Source organism: Diabrotica undecimpunctata, chromosome 1 (assembly GCF_040954645.1).
Source record: "Diabrotica undecimpunctata isolate CICGRU chromosome 1, icDiaUnde3, whole genome shotgun sequence".
In the NCBI taxonomy this organism is placed as follows: domain Eukaryota; kingdom Metazoa; phylum Arthropoda; class Insecta; order Coleoptera; family Chrysomelidae; genus Diabrotica; species Diabrotica undecimpunctata.
This window is the reverse complement of record NC_092803.1, coordinates 160353582-160371385: the sequence shown is the minus strand read 5'-3', so window position 1 is coordinate 160371385 and position 17804 is coordinate 160353582. Positions and strand designations below refer to the sequence as shown.

Genomic DNA, 17804 nt, shown 5'->3' with positions numbered 1-17804 from the left:
AATGTCGACTCCGTATAACTATTAAATAATATCGGTGATAAGACGCAACCTTGTCGCACTCCTTATTGGATTCCTAATCTTCGGATATTCTGTGCTTTATTTAAATTGTTGCCGTCGTGTGGTGCCAATATAGTTGTTAGATAGTTCACAAGTCTTTTGTTCTAAGGTCTCTGACAGAGTTACAGTGATGCATCATGTTTATTTAATTGACTTATTTAATTCTTTAATAGTTTTATAAAGATTATTTAAGTAATAAACAGTAGTTAACTAAAAATTTAAAAATACCAGTAATACATTTTTCCAATCTGGTGGATGATTATTTTAGAATTATAGTGCTAATAGTAGTAATTCTAGTTTTATATCAAATGTCGTGTTTGATGTCATGTTTTATTTTATGTTTCATGTCACGTTTTATGTCACGTAGTATGTCACGTATTATGTCACGTTTTATTTTACGATTTATGTCACGTTTTATTTTACGGATCATGTCACGTTTTATGTCTCGTTTATTATCACGTTTTATGTCACGTTTGTTGCCACTTATTACGTCACGTTTGATGTCATTTTAAGTTGTTGGCCCCACACACACTTTAATGACATAATACGTGACATTTGACATAAAACATGACATAGTAAGTAACATTTTGAATATAACGTAACATAAAACATGACTTGACATAAAATGCGACATAAAACGTAATTTCTGCATAAAAAGTGACATAAAAGTGACATCTACATAAAAAGTGACATAATATTTGATATAAAATACGACATTTGATATAAAACGTGACACAAAATATGATATTTGTCTTAAAAGGTGACATAAAACGTGCTATTTGACATAAAACGTGTCATTTGACATAATACATGACATTTGAAAAAACAATGACATAATACGTGGCATAATACGGGTTAAAAAACGTGACATAAAACATGACATCAAACATGATATCAAAAGTGATATAAAACGTTGCATAAAACGTGACATTAAATGTCATAGTTGATAAAATTCGTGAAATTTGACATAAAACGTGACATTATATTATATGCCTCCACCAAAAAATTACCCCCTACCCAAAAAGTGGGACCAAATGTTAAAATAGACTAAAGAGGTTTCCTATCTACTAAGAGTTAATTTAACGATACAACGAGAGAAGAGAGAGAATTTAACGATACAGCGATACTAATTTGGCTTTATTTACCAAGAAAATCTGTTAATTTAATTTTAGTTTTTGTTTTATATAAAAAAAATTAGTAGTCTAGTTATCTTAAGAGAGTATTCACATAACTCTCAGCAGGAGTGGCATTATACGAATGTTCACAATACAAATAATAACGTTATGGAAACCTCACTTAAATTCAAATATCTCATCACTTTGCGATTTAAATTCATACGGTAATAACTCTACAAGTGTCCGTCCTCAACACGAATCCAGTTGATTGATTAATTTATAATTAAAAGCTTAATATTATTCAGTAAAACACTACGAGCATATCGAATATCCTTGTTAGGCCACAATGTTCTGTGTTTAAACAGCAATCGTGCAATAATGTATAATTAAAATTACCAGGAAGGTCTATAGCTATTTAAAAACTGATTTACGTGAATGCTTCGAATAAATATTTGATGATTTTGTCAGCCATCAACTTGTCAAGAAATATTTGCATTATATAACGAATTTAGGTTAAAATAAAATTGACGGTTTTATTTTAAGTTTAAAATACTTTGTTTGACTAGAAGAAAAATAAATTATGTCTGTTATACAGTTATGCTTTTCGTGATAATTGGTTAGACATTTGTTATATATTTATGAAAAACATACGAATACGAACCAACCATGGTTTACTTACCTTTATTAAAATAAAACAAAGTAAAAGGTTTAAAAAAAATTAAAAAATTATGGTAAAATAACCTAAATAACGTTTTTAAGGTAAATTAAACCTTATTTACAAAAAAAACACATATTGAAATATTTATTAATTAAGCTAAAAAGTCTAATAAAACTGTGCCTTCAAAATTTATTTCAGTTAAAAACTAAGACAGTATTAAAAAAATGAGTTTTGCAAATTTGTTTATAACACATACTATGTAAGATATTGTTCTTATTAGTATATTTAAAGCAAAATTAATAACGTGCTCGTTTATAAGGCAGACTTGGATTGAACATAGATAGTATATTAAAATTTTTATGTTGTCTACATGCTTGTACTCATTTCTTTTTATTCATTCTTGTAAGTTTTTTTTCCGAAGATATACAAATCCAACGAGGAGTGAGACAGGGTTGCGTCTTATCATACCTACTGTTTAATTTGTATTCGGAGTCTATATTCAGAGAAGCATTAGACGAGGTCCAAGGCGGAATTAAGATTAAGGGAATCAGCATAGACAATATCAGATATGCTGATGATACCGTCTTAATAGCAAGCAACGCACAAGAACTACAAAATATAATAAATGCGGTAGTTCACCACAGCGAAATGTTCGGTTTACATCTAAACGTTTCCAAAACTAAAACTTTAGTATTTTCAAAGACACCAATAAAACATGTGTATGTCAAGGGTCAAATAATAGAACAGGTAAATTCCATAAAATATTTGGGAGCAAATATCAATAGTCAGTGTAATCCAAAAAAAGAAATCCAATCAACAATCGAATAAGCAAGGAAAGCATTTATTAGCATTAACCCAGATACTCCTAAAACTTTTTATCTCAAAATTTTTATTAAATTCTTCTATAAATGGCTTTCTACTTCAATTATATACGAATTTTACAAATAAAATTTTTCATTTAGGTTGGCCGTTTTTGAGTTATCAGGCGTATGTTATAACCAACAGTAGGAATTCAAGCTACTTAAGGATCAATAATTTCATTATACAATAGATGAAACTAAGTATAAAAATTAAAGTTATTCTTTATTATGGTAACTAAAAAACATGATTTAGGGTGAAGTGCAACATCGCACTTGTTACATCTGAACGCTGCCTGCTTATGACATACACAACACCTTGTTTGTTTTTCTTGATAAATGATGATATGGTCTAATCTATCGTACCTTGACTCAAAATGTGTAAATTGACTTTTTTTGACGGTCCGCGTTTAGTTGTTTTCTTATACATTTCCAGTAATCCTGACGCTATGCATCTTCTGAATGCTAGGTGATCCATTTTCCCACCCCTAGTAAGGGACCATCGCTTCATCAACACTGGGATCTTCTTCAAATGGACAAAACATATGAAAATTTTTATTCATTTTAGCAAATTTATCGCCTTTTTGTAATTCGATATTATTAGAATCATGTATATTTTGCATAATAAAATTTAATCTATCTCGCGATATAGCCGAATACACCAACTTACACCCTGCGTCATCGTTGTTTTCCCAGTACATAGACCTTCGAGGAAATGAGAAATATCCACTTAGAAGTAATATCTCAACAAAACACCTAATTTCATTTTGATTGATATCTCCAGAGCGATTGTGTTGAGATGCATATAGATTACTAAAATGTGTAATTAGGTCCACAACTTCATCATCAATGAAAAGGGAAAATAACTGTAAACGCGTGAGAATATTTTTTGGTGCACTTACTGGCTTACAATCGGAAAAATTGGGATCAATATTTTGTTTTTTCCAGGAATACTCTCATTTTTTCTTCGGTTTAGGTTGTGGAGCACTTACACCAAAGCGAGACACACACACAGACAACGAGAGGTTATCTTCATTATCAGAATCTTCAATTGTAGTATCTTCTGGGCCCGAAATAATAATTTCATTCTGCCCTTCATCGTCCAACGGTGCACTATCAAAAACAACTTCAGCTTGTACTTCTAATTGACTACCTGGAAGGTTATTTATGTCAATGTGGTTTTCATCCCCGGAATCTTCGTCGGTATCATATTTTTCGGATGAAGGGAAGACAATTATACCATCAAGTAATGAAGATGGATCATCTAGGTGTTCAATCTCATCTAATAACTCATTGAGAGTCAATGGTTTCGTCCATTGACGAAACCAAACTAAAAAGTTACAAAATGTTATGACTGAGTAGCATGTTATCCTACCGTATGTTATAACATACAGTCGTTTTTGAGCATTATTTTTCCCAGAAAAAAGAATAAATATTGATAACAGTAATAACTATAGTAAAATATAATCCAAAACGAAAGTAAATGTTAAATCTTTCTGAAAAAATAATGCCATAGTATCCTCAAAATACTTACTTTCTTTTATCCATTTTGTATATACCACGTGCGCTAATATTTATTGCAAATTTTCGACACCCTACTTAGCTAAACGTCGACTGCAGATAAATGCAAACCATTACTGATGCATATTTAAAAAGCAGGCTACGTTGTGACATCTAGTAAATAATAGTAAAAGTCGAATAATACAGGAATTTGTAAAGCGTATGTTTTAACGGACAGTAGGAGTATCTGGGTTAAAACATTTTTTACAAGACCAGACCTTAGTCTGCAGCTTAGAATCCGAATGATCAGATGTTACGGTTTTTCTATCTTATTGTATAAGTTGGATAATGGACTCTGAAATAGAGGAAAGAATAGATGCCTTTGAGATATATATATATATATATATATATATATATATATATATATATATATATATATATCTCAAAGGCATATTATATATATATATATATATATATATATATATATATATATATACAGACGAATGTTGAGAATTCCATGGGTACAAAGAGTTACTAATGTTGAGGTACTTCGTCGCATGTGTAAACAAAAAGAATTACTAAAAATAATCAAAAAGAGGAAAATACAATACTTGGGTCATATATTGAGAGGCGAAAGATACGAATTACTACAAGTTATACTGGAAGGAAAAGTAAAGGGGAAATGATCAGTAGAATAACGCCAGAACTCGTGGCTGAAAGACCTGAGGAGATGGTTCGACCGCTTAGCCGCAGAAATCTTTCGGGGAGCAGTTTCCAAAACTACAACTGACATTTGGATCGCCAACCTTCGAAAGGAGACGGCGCCATGAGAAGAAGAAGAAGTTTTTTATTCTTGGTATACTGTTCCTGGAAAGGATAAGTAGTTTTAGTAAGATTTTTTCAATTTCTTAAGAAAAATTTGTTGTTTTGTCAGTTTGATTCATATGACTTTTACATAAAATTTATCACTCTCTCCCACATATGCCCTAACAATAATTCATACTCACTGATATAGTATGTAGCTTACAATTTTCACATATTCACCATAGATTTTTTTCTTATTGAGTCCCCACGACAGAATCTTTAAAAGAACTCTGTCGTATGCTTTCTTAAGATCAATGTACGCCATAAGAGTATTTGTTTCTTTATACCTATATGTTTCCATGAGCTGCAATATAATAAAAATTTCATCTTTTATTGTTACATAGTAAAATTCCTTATCTTCAAAAACGCTGCTCTTAATTGCTCTATTCTTGATCGAATTTCTGATTTCGGAATTTGATCTTTAGTAATCCAGACTCCTAAGTATTTCATTTTGTTTACTGTCTACTTTTCAATATCTATAGTATTTATGGGGATCCTTTTTATGACTTCACCCCTCTTACTAATAACCATGGTTTTTTTTTGTTTATTGTTAAACCAAACTGTTCCTCAATATTGCAGATTATGTTTAGTAGTATCCACAGGTCTTTCTCACTGTCAGCGATGGTGACTGTATCGTCGTCATAATGAATGTTGTGAAAAAAGGGTTGATAGTAGTCATTCTGTAGGTACCGCACCAGATTTGTATATGTTGTTAAAGAGTATAGTTATTGCACTTAAATCGTCTTCACCTTTAAGTTTAATTAGCTTGATGTCAACTTGATCTGGCCCAGGGGCTCTGCTAGATTTTAAGTTGCTTATAACATGTTTTACTTCAGTAATTTCAATTTCAATATTATTGAAGCTTCATCGTTGTCAATTTGTATTGATTCCGTTTTCGTGCCTATAAAAAGATCTTCAATATATTTAGTCCATACTTGTTTTATTTTAACTGGGTTATTAATAGGTTTATGGTTTTTATCATTAAATCGGTTAGGTGTGTTTGTCCGTAATTTTTCAGATAATTCTCTACCTTTTATGTAAATTCTAATAATCATGTTTTGTCTATAATCCCTCCATTCCAATGAATGTTTTCATCATCTGCTTTTGTTTAGCCTCTTTTATTTTGTTCCTTATTAATTTATGATTTCTCTGAATTTATCTAGGTTTTTAATTTTGTATTTTTTTCTATGTTCCATGATTATCTTTTTTACCCTCAGTTTTATTTTTTATTGAAGGAGTATATGGTTTGATGGGACATCTGCTAGTTGATCTAATTTTGAATGCAATTTTGTTTATTATCCTGTAACCTCCGGATATACAGCCTACGTGGTGGTAATCAAAACCATGTATTCATAATCGCCAGGTTTTCTTCTTGAAAAAATTTAGTCAATCTGTGCCTCTAATATTTCTTATTTTCAAACTATAATTAGGTATTATATTTCTCACTCACTCTTTTTTAATCCTCGCAGGTAAATCGCCCAATATTATTGTAATTTCTTCGTTCCCGCTGTATTGTAAAAGTTGTTTAAGTTGTTCATAAAAATGTTCTGTTTCAGCTTTTGATTTATCTGCCATTGGAGCATATCCTTGCACCATATTAATGTTTACTGTATTTCTAATTTTACTAATCTTACCCTGTACTTGTAATAACAGCATTCTATCTGAAAAGGGAACAAAATTTACAACGCCTATTTAAATTGTCCTACAGATAATTAGATCAGCTACGTACGTACGTTTTATCCATGACCAATGTTATACCGGAACCAAGCCAGCACATTTCGCTTATGCTTAATATTTTTAGGTTCAGTTTGTTCATTTCGTTAGTCGTGTTGTGCATATTTCTTTGCTTGAACGAGCTCCTCACATTCCATATCCCAAAATTTAAAAAGGATTTGTTCTCTATATACTTATTTGTCAATCTCGGGTGGCTCCTCCTCGCAGGGATTCTTAGCACCCCTTGATCAATAAAGGTCCGTCGCGGACTAGGAATTACGTGATTGACTGTATGTTAATTGGTTATTTTTCTAGGAAAATTTTACGATCTTTAAAGTAGTGGTTTTCCGTTGTCTTCTACATTTTTATGTCGTTGACCACATATGAGTTTATCCACCTTAGGGGTCAATTTTTTAATCCCAGGACAAAAAAACTTAAATTATTTGTCTAAAGCCGTTGGTCAGTTAGTGGGGGATTGCTTACACCAGCAATTAATTCATGAACGAGTATGTAGTAGAAAGAAATATAGCGACTTGTCTACTTTTCCCTACATACCAAAATTTGTATCTTTAACCTAGTTTTTTTCTCCCTTTGCCATTTCCACTCGTCACTGAAGTGTAAGCAGTTTATACTCTCCTACCTTAAAGCGCATCTACTGTTGCCGAGAGGGGGCATTTGGGCCTGTAGGACCCATCGCCGGCTCTTCGGGCTTCTTCCTATCCCCGGAATTGGATCGGGTATTCACCATCTTTGGTTTGTCGCTGGTAGAAAGGTTAAATACCACCGCTGTTATAAATAACAGTTCCAGTGACAAATATCTGTTATAGGTAACGGTTCCAAGGAACAGTTACAAAGTAACAGAGCAAAAATGGAAAACAGATAGGTAAAAATGATCTAAGTATTCCTTGACTTACGGAAGGAATAACTTAGTAAACAAGTAAACTAAATGGTATAAAAATATAATGCAAAGAAAAATGTTTCTAAGTGTTCCTTGACTTAAGAAACAACTTAGGACAGAAATATAGATAAATGAAATATGTAAATGTGAGAGTAAAATATGGAAATATTTCTAAGTGTTTCTTGACTTACGGAAGAAACGACTTAGAGTGGAAAAATAAAATACTCAAAATATAAAACGAGAAATGCAAAAATGAAACAGATTAAAGAAATATGTCTAAGTGTTTCTTGACTTACGGAAGAAACAACTTAGAACAGAAAATAAACAAAAGAATCAAATATAGTAAAATAACTGCACAAATAAGTGTTTCTTGACTTACGGAAGAACGACTTATAATAGGAAATAAGACAAATCAAATATAGAAAAGATGTGGAAATATTGCTAAGTGTTTCTTGACTTATGGAAGAAACAACTTAGCATAAAATAGAAAGTGAAAGAGACAAATGTATTAAGTATTTTCTTAACTTAAGGAAGAAAATATCTTAGATGAAATATCGGAAATAATAATGTAACAATGATTATGAAAATATTTCTAAGTGTTCTTTTGACTTACCGGAAAAGAACGGCTTAGGCAAACAATTAAAATAACAAGTCAAATATTCAGAGAAATATTTCTAAGAGTTCTTTGACTTACCGGAAAGAACTACTTAGACAAAGTACAAATCAAAATATAAAATAGAAAAAGCAAGATAAATATTTCTAAGTGTTCTTAACTTACGGAAGAACAACTTAGACTCAAAATACAAGAAAAATAAACAATCAAACAATCAGTACATGAACAAATATAAATCAATGTAATATTCTAACCTGAAAAGGTCTGAATATACAATAATGCTAAAATAAAAATGGTATATAGGAAATCAGAAATAAAACAATAACTTAGTAGGTACAATAATAGCACCGACTAGGTCTACAGTAGAAGAGGCAAGCTCGACTGATCGATGAGAGAAAATCTACCTGCTTTTATGTAAAACAAATCCTTTGTTTTACGTAGCGAAAGTGGAATTTCCCTGCATCGAATCAATTAGAAATTTGGATTTGGCCAACCTTGGAATTCCCAAGTATTTTGACCGATATCCAAATTCCTTGATGCCTCCGGCACGGCTGTCACGCCTCCGGAGGACACTACCAACTCTATGGCTATGTTTGTCTGCGGAATATTTTATCTTAGGAGATGCCATCATTTCAGTATAATTTTAGTTACATTGGTAAAGGTCTTTTTATTGAGATTTAGTTTTTTTTCAAATATTTTTCCAACGTTTGATGACTGACTACTTCTCTATCAGCATTATTCTATCCATGATTGAGCCAACATACCCGCTTACTTTTTTTTTTGTACATGCCAAAATCTCTACTGTAAGGCCTGCTTCATATATAATGTATACCTTAAAAACTTTATTAATATATTCTTACTGTAAAGCCCGCTCCATATAGCATATACTCTAAAAACTTTACTCTAAAAAATTTACAATATTCTGTTTTTAATTTCACATGATTTAACTATCCCATAAGCTTCCAAACAATTTTAAATATAAACTTGTTATGCGGACATGATTTTATTTGATTGATAAACGGATTACACCACATTTAGACCCAGATTATGCAAAATTAGTTTTGGGGACAATTTCAATTTCATGCTCAATGCCTCGAAATGACCTGCCTGTTTTTGTTTTGTCGATTTTGTCACAGCTACTGGTTTATAAATACTCCTTGATTGCTTTAAACATTTGCTTTATATTTCTACACGGTTTGCATTTATTCGTATTATAAAACATATGATTGTGATAAAATATGTTTCAAATATTTTATATCTATTTACTTCAAATTTTCAACAAAGAAAAACATGATGCTGTCTAAGATAAGCTTTCAACGTATTTTTCATCTTTATCGTTGAAATTATCAATATGTTTACCAACAATGTCTATATGAACTTCATAACACAATCACTTTGTTGTGCTTTGCTAATTCATTAAGGGAAGATTTGCAATTCCTAGCAAACTTTTAAACTTCAGTGTCTTTGGTGTAGCTTATGATGAAATCACGTTTTATGATTCCATCGACCTACATTTGTCGAAATTAAATATTTGTTTAACATTTTTACCACAACCTGGTATGTTAAATTTTGTTAAAAGCTTGTTGTATGTCAAAAAATATTGAGGTACACAGTTCTTGCTTTCCAGACTGATTTTTATTTTATTGACGACTCTGTGGCATTACTGCATTTAAGAGTAGTTTTTCCGAACTTTGAATTGGTAAAATGGTATCAAATTGTTTACCTGGAGTTTCTGCTATTAGGTCTAGGTGACTTGGTATGCTGGAGTATCTCACAAAAATGTTCGTACATATCACGTACGTCAGGAGTAGTACAGCTTTCTACATGGTCTTATAGAGATGTTCACTCAGACCCAGCTTTTGTTTATTAATTAATGCTGATAAGCACTTTCCGATAGAACGTTTGCTCGGCATCTTCCAAAAGCGTATTGTTGGATTGTCGTTTGTTACTGATTCTATATCGCTTTAGTGGGCCCAAATAAACGGAGACCTTTTGTTTTAATGTATCCAGGCACAATAGTGCCTGAGTTACAACAGAAGCTGCGCCGTACAATAATGACAGAAAAATTAACCAAATTAATTTAAAAAATTATAAAATACAATAAACTACCGGAAGAATAAGGAACAAGCAAACTAATTCTACTATTTAAAAAAGGAGATAAAAAACGCCAGAAAACTACAGAGGTATAAACTTGTTAAATACTACCCTAAAACTTACAACTAAAATTTTACAAGTGCTAATAAATAAGAGTTTATCAGATAAATAACAGGGTTATCGTAGTCGAAGATCGTGTACAGATGCAATATTCGTTATAAAACAAATTACTAAGAATCACTACAGTATAATAGACCAGCATTTCTGTGTCTAATCGACTTAAAGAAAGCGTTTGACAGAATAAGACTCAAAGATGTAATTCATCTTCTGTATAATAGAGAAGTTCCCCTAAACATTATAAAAACTATCGAAAACATCTACCAAAATAACAAAATGGAAGTCAGAATAGATGGAAAACTTACAGAACCTATAGAAATAGGCAGCGAAATAAGATAACTCGATTTATTGAGCCCCATGATCTTCAATTTAATTATGGATGAAATCATCAAAAGCTTTAACAAAAGAAGAGGATACAGAATGGGAAACAAAAGAAAAAAAAATCTGTTACGCCGACGACGCAATATTGATAGCCCAAGATGAAGATAGTCTGCAAAGACTGGTCCACAGATTTAACATAAGCGTAAAAGAATTTAATATGACAATTTTATCTCAGAAAACTAAAACAATAGTTGTCAGAAAAGAACCAGTCAGATCTAATATAGAAATTAATGGATCAGTATTGAACAAGTAATGGAAATAATATACCTGGGAATTATATTGTACAGCTATGGATACCTGGACAAAGGAGTAGAAGATCAAGTACAAAAAGAAAAAAGACTGGAAGGATGCTTTAATAATACTATATGGCGACACATTAACACTGAGATAAAGTCAAGAATTTATAAAGCCTGTTTAAGACCAATAATGACATATGCCTCATAAACAAGACCCGATACAGCCACAATGCAAAGGCTACTGGAAACAAAACAGATAAGAGTACTGAAAATAATTATAGAAAATACGCTGAGAGATATAACTATAGAAATACGGAAAGAGAAGTAAAGACATTAGAAGAAAATGTACCGTACAGTGTATAAATTAATGTACACAAAATAAAAAAAAATTAATAACCACATAAGCAGAATGAAGGAGACCCGTGTCGTCTAAATAGCAAGCGATAAGTCACCAATCGGCAAAAGAAGTATCGGATAACCACGCTAAATTTGAAGTGACAACTTTTCATAAATGTATTAATCCACCAACGAACAAGCAGAATTGCTTGTAAAGAAGAAGACAAAGAAGAAGAAAAAGGCACTATTGTGCTGTATTGTATTCTGGACCATATTGTGTTTTGCGGTGGTCAGCATTATTTCTTCAGCTCTTCTGATGTCTTTTCCACTTGTTGTTCCTCGAACATATTCCGTGATTTGACCAATGTCCCTACGTAATGATTCAATTTTCCTTAACAGCCATTTTTTCCAAGGTGCAACTCTGTTATCTGTTTCACAGTCAATCAGCGTGTGCATATATTTCAATATATGGGCTTCTACGACATAATTGGGCACGACTTCAGTGTTCACAATTTGTAACAGTACACCTAGTTTCTTACAAGAGTTTACTCTTGGTAGCAGTGGTCTGATAAGTGGGTTTGTTTTATTAAACTCTTGTACGACGCGTGTTATTTTGTTAACCAAGCTGTCGCTCAACTCATTGTTCTCCTGCTATGCATTATTATGTTGAGTTTCTTTTATAACCAGATCAGGAATCTGCTCTTTTATTTTATGAATCTCCCGTTCGACTTCGCTTTTGATGAAATTGCGTCTAGTCTCTGTGATGAGATAATTTTTGATAATTGCCCGGTATTGATCTGCTACTCGTTGTTCAGATACTTGCATTTCTGGATACTCTCTGCAAAATTCGGCATACAGATTTTATCGATAGCCCACCGTTCCTTGATTGAGGTTTGTCAGCTTATAATACAAGCGCAAAATATTTTCATTTATGGGTATAGTACATTCCATGCACTGCCTCTGTCGTCCCGCTTAAGTGAGCGCCGGCTGATATTCCAACACAGCACCTTCAGCGAGTGAAACTCTGCTTGTTTTTTGACTCGCTTGTGATTGTTGTCTTTGTTGGGCTGTAGCTGATTGTATGACAGGAGCCTGCCTCCTCAACACCCTGCCACCGACGTCCTGCATGCTGTCACGTCCAGCGCCGGCTCCAGATCTGTCCCACAGCAGATAATTCTGCTACCTTTGGGCATCGATACTAAGATTATCCAGAGAGTAATCCCACCCGCAGGGGGCCTAATTGAAAAACTAACAAAAAACTCCCACAGGTTATTATCTTTATTACTATTAATTATTATTATGTGATGTCAGTCAAGTTAAAATCATGTAACCTACATATAAATATCATGTCTCGAGTTTCTATAACTATATGACTATAAGATCCAACATTCCTCAATATGTTTAAATCATTTTTTTGTTGCTGGTTTATGTCTGTTTTGCCTTGCAATTTTTAGAAGGCTTAGATTAAGGCAGAAATCTGAATTGTGTTTCGAAACTATTTTACGGATTTATTATCAGATGTCGCTATTGCGTCCATATCGAAGCCATTTTAGTGTTGCTTCTTAAAAACAGAAAATATTTATTTTTCACGTTGAGAAAGCCTATGAAAGTTCTGACGAGCCCTATTAGGGCGAAATACGTATAAACAGAAACATAGACACTTTGTACGTGAAATCAAATCTTGACTGTCTTTTTCATTTTATTCGGATCTACTCTGTATGAGTACAAGAAACCAATTCGCTAAGGATTTCTGCTTAGTTAAGGAGACATGTAATGGAATGCAAATTTCAGATTCCCCATGTCTCTATGAACATCTTTATCAACGTCTGTTTTGCCTTGCTATTTTTAAAAGGCTCAGATTAAGGTAGAAATCTGAATTGTGTTTCAAAACTATTTTACGGATTTAAACAAATTTTATTTTTTGTTTCTGGTTTTTCCCTCATAATTTACTATTGAATAGCCAACAGGAGAAATTTATTGTCATCATAACATGTTGTTGTCTTTTTAAAGACGAAATACATGCTATGATTTTTTCTGACAGATATTCTCAAGTTAAAGTTGATTTCATGTAATCGAATGAAGTATCTTACAAGTAAAGTCGTCCCAGGAATGCAACAATTATTAGAAGAATTTTTCACCAAGGAAAAAAATCAAAATTTGTTTAATTTACTAATGTTTGTATTTTGACAAAGATTTCTAAAGTGGAAATTGAAACTGCAATAAACTTACTTCAACCATTAATTGTAGCTTATACCCATTTAAATAGTAATGATTTTTCCAATCTTTAAAATTTAACTTTCTAAAGAATTTTTAATTTATATAATAAATATTACAATATATAGCTTAGTGTGTGTATTGATGTTTTTCATAAATATTTCAATATGTTTAGGGTTCATATTACTCAAAACAAAGAAACCAAGATCTTTCAAGAACTGACAAATTTTCACTTGTTTTCTTATAAAATATGAAGTAAATTTTAAATAAAAGCAAATTGGTATAAAATCCTTAAATATAACAAGTATTCACGTAAAAATTTCTAATATAAGATAATATTTATTTAAAGATTTATTTCTTTATGTTTTTAAGATCTCTGAAATTATAGTATTTCTCTGGAAACTTAAGAGTAATAAAAAATAATAAAAGAAAATAATATTTAAATATTTTGGTTAAGAATATGGCCAAAATATCTGATTTGTTTTAAAAGTGTATAAAACACTTATTTATTATTAATTTTGTAATATAGTTACTTTTTGTTTTGAATAACAAAAAATATTGAGAAATTGTTGTGCGCTCTGTGACATGTATAATTTAATACTTAAATTATTTCTCAATATTTTTGATATTTTATGAACACCTATTTGGTCTAATCTTGTGACGCCGCTGTTTTTCAGGGAGGTTCGATGCCAAATACGAGCAGCAGCGTCCCGTTCCTTCTCAGCAGCAGTATGCAGAGCATCCGCTCTAGAAGGCCTTCCGCCGTGCTGGGGGGCTCACAGGGCTCCCAGGGCCTGCTGCAGCAGCTGGGCTCAGGCATGGTAAGACTCACCTCCTCGTCACAACAACCAATCAACAGCAGAACAATGTCTAGTAGCTCTGTTAGGAAATGCCCCTCATTGAATATAACATTTAGCTGAACGTACGTACGTATGAACGAACATTTTTGATGAAAATTTCAAAATAAAAAAAAAATCACAATCCCATGACCCATGACATTTAGTAAGTGCGTTTGGATGGAGAAGCGAAACAAATTGCTTTAGAATAATATATTATTTGTTTATGATATCCAGAGAAAATGTTATTTATTAAAATTAGTTACAGATGCCACGTGCATGACAGTTAAAAATTATTAATGTTAAAATGAATTAAAAAAAAATCTGTCCTCTGTGATAATTTATTAAAAAAACCCGAGCAAAAAATACTCAGAAGAAACGTATATTTGCCGATTTATCTAGTTTGTTTTTGATTTGTTTCTAGATACTTACCTTATTTAACCTACCAGTTTTTAATAATAACTTTTTAAATAAATATTTACACCATTAATTTATTAAAAACAGTAAAAACAGAGTAGTTAAATGATGTAAAATGTTATTTGTATCATTTACTTCTTTTGGAAATAGTTCTATTGATACTGTTTTCTGTTAGAAACTATATAACATGTTTTTATTTAAAGTTTAAAAATATTTGCCATTTTTACAAAATAATTCTTTTGCACGTATCTATTTAATATATTTTAGTATAAAAATGTTAACATATTGAATAGTCTACTGATAAAGTATAAAATAACTGAAAAATAATAAACAATTCGATAGGAACTTGACCCATAGAAGTATAGTTTACCATCAAAATACAAGGATTAAAATGTGTGATCAAGTAACACCTGAATTAAATGTAAAAAACGACTTGATATAGGATGTTCTTCATAAACCATTTTTCATCCACTCCTGAATGTAGGTATCTCCCAATTGCTTCCATATTTCTCGATCTCTTTTTCTATATTTTCATGCTTTTTGTCGTTTCCCTTGTCGCCGTTCTAGGATTCTTTATGCGCATCTGTTATCCTCATATCTGGCGGTGTGACCTGTCCAACCTACATCATTTTTGTTATTTTTTTATTTGTTTCACGATATCCCTGATCTTCGTTATAGATACATCTTACCTCGGTGTTTAAATGTCTTTCAGTCATCTTACCTCGGTGTCATGTCTTTCAGTGATATTCCAAGCAAGTTTCGTTCCATTGCCCTTTGCGTTGTTTCTAGTTTTTTAGTAGATTTTCTGGTGAGGGCTACAGTCTCCAACCCATAGGTACAAGCTAGTCGTATGCATGTGTTATACATGTTTACCGAAAGCGGCACATGTGAGATATGAGTTGTGTTCTTCTTTTAATTACAGCATCTTGATTTGGTTTTACCAGTTTGATGACTTGACCGAGGTATACATAATATTCAACATTTTCTGTGGTTTTGTATTATTACAATTGTCTGGTCCTGAATTATTATTTTTGTTTTACTTTAGTTTATTATTAAGCCTACCGCTACGGAAAATTCATTTCATTGCTGTAATATTTCACTTAGTTCTTGGATAATATCTGCTATTAAAACTATGTCATCTGCAAATCTCAAATAAAATATTTTAAGTATGATTCATCGATGTTTATAGTCTTGTTGTTTCATTATAAATTCTTAAAAATGTCTTTTAGAACAAGGGTAAACAGTTTTGGACATATAATGTCTCCTTGTCTTACTTGCCGTTGTATTTGAGATAGAAATATTGTGTTAAAAACCTATCTTAAAAAACAAAATCTAGAAATTGTGAGAGGAAAGGTAAACACCTTATACCATAATGAAAAGTATCACAAGATAGAGTGCAAAATGTGGTTCTTAAAGCAAAGAACTAAAAAAAACTTACAATGGATTTCTAAACACGACCAGTGAGAATATCTAGATAAGATAAGAGCAACAAATGGGAGCGTCTGATAATTTATGAACATATGACCTATTTCATAATAATATAAAAGCAAACAGCTAATCTGATATGACCAAGTAATATGTAAGAATGAAGACAATAGAACATCGAGAAAAGTTCCTGAATATCAATCCAAAGTAGGTATACTCAAAACAAGAAGACCAAGGAAAAGCTGAAAGGAACTTATGCTAAATTTATAAGAAAATAAGAAGAAAAACACCTTAAAAATAATTTATAAATGATAGACTGAGATTAAGACCAAAAAAAGTAAATAGGATGAAGATGTAGGTCATTACAAATATCACAAGTTTTTTTATTTTTTATCATGTGAAGAGCTGATTTAATCTTTCTCGTTAAATGTTCTCCTCTGCTTTTATTTTTAGGTGTTTTTAAAAATTTAAAGAAATTTTTGGTTTTCTCGGTGCAGTCTTAACTAAGAATCTGTAATAGTTTCTTTGCGGGTCTAATGTTATGTGCCATATACAGGTTTTCTAGGTGGTTTCAGTATATTGATCTTTATTCATCTGAGGCTTCTTCGGTTTAGTGTGCCTATCTATGACGGTTATGGCAATCTTTATCTTGTCTTCAGCAGCGCGGAAAAGCTGCACCGATGTTGTGTTGAACCAGGTTCTGAGGTTCTTTAACCAGGATCTTCTTCTTCTTTCTGGACGCCTCTTCTCTAGGTTCTTTTTCATCATTCTGAGGACCTCCTCATTTGTGACTCGATTAATCCACGGAATCTTAAGTATTCTCCGATATAGCCACATCTCAAATGCTTTTACTTTTCAGTAGATGTTTTCGTTGTTCAAGATCCACGACTCAACACCTGAAAATACCGAGAAAAGGTACCATCGCAACATTCTTACTTTTATACCAAGAGAAAGGTTGTGGCTCTTGAAGAAGGTCCTCATACGGTTAGATGTAGATCTAGCTTCCCTGTTTAGCGCTCTTATCTCCTGGTTGGTCTGGTGGTCCACTCTCTATTTAATATTATTACATCCGAGGCTGCAAGCAATATTTTTTTAGCTTGGTGAGTATCATCACTTTGGTCTTCATTAGACAGCTTTTGTTACCAGTAAAGAAATGGCACAGATTCTCAAGTTAGTCCTTAGCTATTACAGTTAGACTTAGTTAGGCATCCATGAGGAGGGAATATTTCTCGTGTAAATAGTTCGAATAATGTTCATTGCAAGTCTTAGGTTTCGATGAATCGATGAATTTTATCAACATCGTTATCAATATTGAACTTAAGTTTTCTCCAATTGTTGAAAGAGGAGGGAAGGGAGGGAAGTTTGGCAATATGTGTCAGTTGTAGTTGTTATTGATCTGATCATAGCTTCGGCTATATACAATTGTTATCAATCTCCTTGTGGTCCCATGCCGTACTCTGACAATTAAAATCA

The 17804-nt window shown here is 32.0% G+C and overlaps 1 protein-coding gene across 1 annotated transcript in view; it reads left to right on the top strand.

Moving 5' to 3' along the window:
• The window catches only part of bma (SCY1-like protein bma), a 405563-nt gene extending 390990 nt beyond the window's left edge, over positions 1-14573 (top strand). The window contains exon 16 of the mRNA XM_072524851.1: positions 14331-14573. Coding sequence (XP_072380952.1) covers positions 14331-14573 — 243 coding nt within the window. The remainder of the gene's footprint in view (positions 1-14330) is intronic.
• The last annotated feature ends 3231 nt before the right edge of the window (positions 14574-17804 follow it).